At 53.1% G+C, this 6599-nt stretch overlaps 1 protein-coding gene across 1 annotated transcript; it reads right to left on the bottom strand.

Annotated features, from left to right (window-relative positions):
- Positions 1-831: 831 nt before the first annotated feature.
- ADRB3 (adrenoceptor beta 3) lies at positions 832-2046 on the bottom strand (the record flags this gene model as incomplete). Its single annotated transcript, XM_081046154.1, has 1 exon — positions 832-2046. The coding sequence occupies one exon, from the start codon at positions 2044-2046 to the stop codon at positions 832-834; it is 1215 nt and encodes a 404-aa protein (XP_080902280.1).
- Positions 2047-6599: the final 4553 nt, after the last annotated feature.

Consider the following 6599-nt stretch of genomic DNA (forward strand, 5'->3'; position numbering starts at 1 on the left):
TTCCCTCCCCAGTCAGTCCCCACCTCCCCATCCCGTGGCCTAGTCATCAGGTTCTGGAGGGCAGAGTTTTCCAGCTGGGAAACTCCACAGGACTCATTCTAAACAGGCCAGGGCTTTCCAAAGGTTCTGGATCAACGGAGCTGTTGTTTCTTGTCCTTCAAGGCCTAAGAAATTCCCCAGGAAGCCCTGGAAAAAAATGGAGATAACATATCTTGGGGTGGGGGAGGGCGCAGGGTGGAGATAGGCGCACTAGTGGGAAGGGCTGTAGGTCAGAGACCCTGGAAAACATACGCAATTGCACAAAAGGGCTCCAACTCCAACCAAGCCCTGTTTCTACCAGGTGGAAGAATTCGCACTCACTGGTTCTTCACTCCTGTCTATCCTGCATACTCAAAGTGGATTCTCACCTTCACAGCTGTCGGACCTCTCAAAGAAACCAGAGCTGAGGCCAAGGGCTTGGGAGGGCCTCCCGTCTTCTCCGCAAGTCAAAGCCAGCCCAAGAAATCCGGGCAGCCTAAGCTAGAAAACTAAGCTAGAAAAACAAACCTTGAGCTGACCAGGCGCGCCAGAGGCCTGGGGGCACAGCAGCACTTTCCTGGTGCACCCTCCGGGGCGCCCTCCCTCCTTTACTTCACTCCTAGGGCAGGGTGGGTCGGGTGCGAGGAAAAGAAACGGCCCTGTGTGTTCCCTACTCCAGGTCGCCCCTTCTCTCAATGAAAAGTCCCTCCCTAACCCCACCTTCTCCTACCGAATCCCACACTCAAACAATTGACCAGAGGAGACACCGAATGCTTCCTGATCCCGAGCTTCCAGCCCCTTCACCTCGGTTACCTACCGGTCGAGCCGGGAGCACTGCCCGGACTCCGCGGGGCTGGCCAGGGCGGCAGGGGCGCCGGAAGGGCGGCGGGACGCGGCGACGGCGGCGAGGTGCTCCTCCGGCCGGCAGCGGCACAGCAGACGGCGGAAGGCGCTGCGGAATTCAGGGCTGCGACAGTAGATGAGCGGGTTGAAGGCAGAATTAGCATAGCCTAGCCAATTAAGGGCGAGGAAAGCCCGATTGGGAACCAAAGAGGGACCCCCGAGGGCACGCATCACGTTGGCCACAAAGAAGGGCAACCAGCAAAGAGTGAAGGTACCCATGATGAGACCCAAAGTGCGCAGGGCCCGGTGCTCCCGGAGAGGCAGAAGGCGCGCGGGCTGCCGGCCGCAGGAGGGCAGCCCTGCGGGAGAAGCGCACGGCCCCGCGGGAGAGGAGGACAGAGAGCGGGACAGAGCCGGCGGAGACTCCTCTGGCGGGAAGCGGCCCAGCTCCCGGCGCAGCAAGCGCAGCTGGCGCGTCGCCACGACGAAAACTCGCGCGTAGACGAAGAGCATCACAAGCAGCGGAAGGTAGAAGGAGACCGAGGAGGAGAGCAGCGCGTAGGGCATGTTGGTGGCGAAGGCGCAGCAGCGCGGATTGGAATGGCAACGCTGCGCCTCGGCATCGGCCCCCACGCGCCACCATTTGCTCATGATGGGCGCAAACGACACCGCGGCGGACACGACCCACACGAGGACCACGGCGGCCCGGGCGCGGCGTTTGGTGACCAGCGCGCTGTAGCGCAGCGGGTTGGTCACCGCCAGGTAGCGGTCCACAGCCAGGGTGCATAGAGTTTCGATGCTGGCGGTCACGCACAGCACGTCCACCGAGGTCCACAGCTCGCAACCAGTGGCACCTAGGGGCCAGTGACCAGTCAGCGCCACGGTGGCTCCCGGCGGCACTACCAGGAGTCCTACCACCAGGTCAGCTGCGGCCAGAGAAGTCACGAACACGTTGGTCATGGTCTGGAGTCTCGGGGTCCGGGCGATGGCCACGATTACCAGCAGGTTGCCTCCCACGGTGGCCAGTACCGCCAGCGCCAACAGCGCCCCCGCCAAAGCCACCGCCCACGGCACCCCTGGCAGCCCACTCGTGTTGGCAGTATTGGGCGCCAGGGTGAGGGCATCTGGCCACGAGGCCAGAGAGCTGTTCCGGTCAGGCCACGGAGCCATTCCCACGTCGCGCATGGGCGGGAGGGAAAAAGGGAAGGGGCCCCCAGCTCAGCCGACTCAGGGGAGGGGGTAGCAGGGCGTGGAAGCGATTCCCTTGACCTGGGCCATCTTCCCTAGTTGACTCGGAGAGAAGGCTCGGCTCCCCGCCACCACCACCCCTTGGTGCCACCGCTTGGGAGTGGGGGGAGGAGTGGCAGCCCTTAAAGAGGCAGCGGCCAATAGTCTCCACACGCCGGGAGAAGAGGGGAATTAAAGGTGGAAAGGAAAGCGAGATGGATGCCCAACTTCTCCTTTAGCCAAATCTGGAGTAAGGAGGCCCTGACTTCTCTGCCCGGATGTACCCATTCCTGCCATCACCAGCTCCACACACTTGCACAGCATTGGTCGGCACTAGTTTCCTGGTCTCCCTGCTTACCGTGTCAGAGGAAACGGTAACCCTTTCCATCCACAGTAGCCCCTCAGCTTCTTGGGTGCCCTTCCCTAAGATATTTTAAGTAATAGAGGGAAGCCAGTATACTCACTTCTCCCAAAAACCACACTTCAATGAGATTTGTCCCCTTTCCCTTTTATTTTACTTACCCTCCCTGCCCCTCCAGCTTTCTGTTCTGGCTCCCCCCCACCCCACCCCAGCTACTGGGGAAATTTGCCATTTTCAGGAGTCTTTATCATTGCCTACCTCATTTGAATTTCAATTTGGCCTATTGTAACCTAGAATGCTGAGAGTTTCAATTTCTCCATCTTCCCCATTCTACATTGCCCCTTCCACACACCTTTCCACCATGAAATTTTCTAGATGGGCCCCTTCTCTTAAAATTCCTCTGTTATAAAGACATGTTAAAAATGAATGAGTGAATTTGAGGTTGAGGTTTGTCCACCATCACCTCCAACTATCTACAAATCTTCTATTACCACCCTCCCAATGGGAAAGTGTTCACTCTACTTCCAAGAAGATTTCATTCATGAACTTTAAAAATTAGAAGACATCGAACTGAGGAATTCACATGTTGCCTCTTTGAGTGTGTAGAACAAGAGGACTGGTACTTTAATGCCTCTAGAAGGCTCTCATACAGTCCCATCAGAGGTTCCCTTCACTTGAAGAAGCCCAGAACCTCCCACCCCTTCCCTCTATCCAACTTACAGCTGGTTCTGCCATCCAAGCTCTTCCAATCTCTGAATTGGTTCCTCTCAAATTGGATGTGGGGAGGGGAGGCTGGAAAATAAGCACCTGTGTTCAAGTTCGGGGCAGGAAGATATACCTTTATTCAGTCCTATCAGAACCTGATCTTTGAGCTGCTTGCTTCCTCCCCGAAACAGTGAGACGAAAAGGGGGAAAATTATCATGGAAAATGCCTCCAGGGCCATGCCCTAACACATCTCTTTTGAATAGCTCTATATTTTAAAAGAACGCTGTATAGTTACTGGTCTAAGCAATCCCTCTGGGAGGCTGAGCCAGGGGTTGGGAGTTAGGAAGGTTGGAGGGGAAGTGAGGACCTAAAATTATCCCTGAAGAAAAAGAACCAGTTTCTTCTCCCAGGAACCCAGCAGCTCACCCATGAGCAGGGTTTGTCAGTGGCTCCCAAACAAATACCTTCCATGCCAATGCAGTACCCCAAGCGGGCCTCGGGATCCACAGAAATGCCTAGCGGGTGGAGGCGGAGAGACCCAGCCCCAGCCCCTGCCGGGGTCATGCCCTCGTGGTGCGGGCCTCACTTGGCCTGAGTCTTGCCAGTAGCCTCTGGCTGATCATCAAGGCATCACTCCTAAGTCAGTTTTGCAACACCCCAGAGTGTCACCAGTTATCTCCAAGGAGTGTCATAAGATTCTTAAAGAGTAATCTCTAAAACAAATACATGCCATTCAGCATTTTTTTTTTCCAGGACTTCAGAGTTGGTGGGGGAAGGGAAAGGGATACCAGGAAGTCAAGCGACTTCAAAGGATGTCACTGCTTTAGGGGGTGACCTTGTTATTCTGAGGAAGTGTATAAAAATGTTTACATTTTTATACACTTCAAAAAGACACGATTTCCCAAACCACATGAGTGTGCCTGAGTTTGGGGAATGGTTAGGGCGATAACCAAAAGAGACTATGAGGAGTAGGATTCCAGGCCTCTGTTACTGGAGGCTTTTATGAGCCAGCAGAGCAATGCTGAAGCACTTGATGCACTCCCTCTGCTGGGAGGTGGGGGGCAGGGGCATCCCTCCTACACAAATAGTAGTAAAATATACCCACTCTTGTGCACCTTGCTTATTTTAACACAATAACCTATATCCGTAACCCTTTCATACCAATATTTAAAAGTTTCCCATTTTTAGTATTCCATTGTATGGCTATACCAAAATCTATGAAACCGATTGGCTACTAATGGACGTGTAATTTACTCCCAATCTTTATTAATAGATGATGTTACAGTGAATAACTTGTTCACATGCCATTTCACATATGTGTGGTATATTAGTAAATTCCTACAAATAGAATCACTACATCATAAGGTATATACTTTCGCAAATTTAAAAGATATTGTCAAATTACCCTCCCCAGGCGATTTACCCATTTACATTCTTGCCATCATTTTTGATGGCCAGCGGGAGTTGGAGGCAAGTGACCTGCTGGGAAGTCGTCCTAATGACTGGCCCCAGAGGAATAGTGCTGCCTGGTCTATAGAGGTCGTCCAACTCTGGATAGAAGCATATGTTTCCAGAGAGAGCTTTACCCTGGCCCTGGGCCCCCAGATGACCTTTGTTCTATGCCCTTGGAAGCAGAGAGTGAGTACAGGCCTCGGAATCTACTGAGTTCAGGCCCCAGGCTACTGTTTATGTGTTGGGGGCTCCCAAGATGCAAGTTATCTGGGGGCAGTTGTGTGATGGTCTGTGATTTAGAATAGGTGGTTGGCAGAACCAGAAGAGGGAGCAACCTCCTGATGGGCAGAAGTTCTAATAGCTGGGGGAGCTGTAACTTGTGGCTGGTTCTATGCACCTCACAACTGAGTGCATTTATGTGTGTGCACCTGTGTGACAGTGTAGGAAGAAGCCCAGGGGAATTCAGGTGACTGCAGCGTTGTACCTTGTCCAAGATGGCATGTTAAAGGTATTATGTTCTACAATTCATAATCTTCCCCTCTGTCTGTAAAGTTCTTGGAAGGGAGCAAAAACTAGGTGGGTTTTCCTCCCTTCCCCCTTTACCCTGTCTCTCTTTTCCATAGTCTGTACTATGACCCTCCATTCAGTTTTGTTTTTTTTAAAAGATTTTATTGGGGAAGGGGAACAGGATTTTTTTTGGGGGGGAACAGTGTGTACTTCCAGGCCTTTTTTTTTTCAGCTTCAAGTTGTTGTCCTTTCAGTCTTAGTTGTGGAGGGCACAGCTCAGCTCCATGTCCAGTTGCCATTTCTAGTTGCAGGGGGCACAGCCCACCATCCCTTGCGGGACTCAAGGAGTTGAACTGGCAACCTTGTGATTGAGGGGACGCACTCCAACCAACCGAGCCATCCGGGAGTTCAACGGCAGCTCAGCTCAAGGTGCCTTATTCAATCTTAGTTGCAGGGGGTGGAGCCCACCACCCATTGCGGGACTTGAGGAATTGAACCGGCAACATTGTGGTTGAGAGCCGTGCTCCAACCAACTGAGCCATATGTGAGGCAGCTCAGCTCAAGGTGCCAGGTTCAATCTTAGTTGCAGGGGGCAGAGCCCACCATCCATTGCGGGACTCAAGGAATTGTACCGGCAACCTTGTGGTTGAGAGCCCACTGGCCCATGTGGGAATCAAACCGGCAGTCTTCGGAGTTAGGAGCATGGAGCTCTAACCGCCTGAGCCACCGGGCCGGCCCCAGTTTTTTTTTTTGTTTTTTTTTTTTTTAAAGATTTTATTGGGGAAGGGGAACAGTGTGTACTTCCAGGCCTTTTTTCCAAGTCAAGTTGTTGTCCTTTCAATCTCAGTTGTGGAGGGCGCAGCTCAGCTCCAGGTCCAGTTGCCATTGCTAGTTGCAGGGGGCACAGCCCACCATCCCTTGTGGGAGTTGAGGAATTGAACTGACAACCTGTGGTTGAGAGCCCACTGACCCATGTGGGAATCAACCAGCCGCCTTCGGAGTGAGGAGCACGGAGCTCTAACCGCCTGAGGCACCGGGCCGGCCGCTCCATTCAGTTTTTGAAGTGCTGTTTGTGTATGTGGCCTCTGAACAGCTGGTTTGGTGTTTGCTGTTTCTCCTTCTGTCACAATTAGCCCAGGGTGATAGGATGGTGGTGGCATAGAATAAGAGCTAAAGGGGTCTTAAAGATCGAACCCAACACTAACGTTTTACAGAATTAAAAAGCTGAGTCCCAGAGATGAAACTGCGGCTTGGCTGCTCTCACACAGGCAGTTCATTCTTAGCAGGTGCACAGATATCTAAGGAGCTGGCTCTTTTTCCAGAGCACCTCCCCTCACTCCCAGACAGGCAGTGGCCTGTGCCCCCTTCCTGTCTGTCTTCTAGAAGACCCCAGAACGGACTACTGCCTCGCCCCCAAAACTGAAAACCCCTCAACCTAAGACATCTTCTATAATGTGGTATGGCCAACTCTCCACACCTCTGATG

This window comes from Rhinolophus hipposideros, assembly GCF_964194185.1.
Source record: "Rhinolophus hipposideros genome assembly, chromosome: 4".
Taxonomy (NCBI): domain Eukaryota; kingdom Metazoa; phylum Chordata; class Mammalia; order Chiroptera; family Rhinolophidae; genus Rhinolophus; species Rhinolophus hipposideros.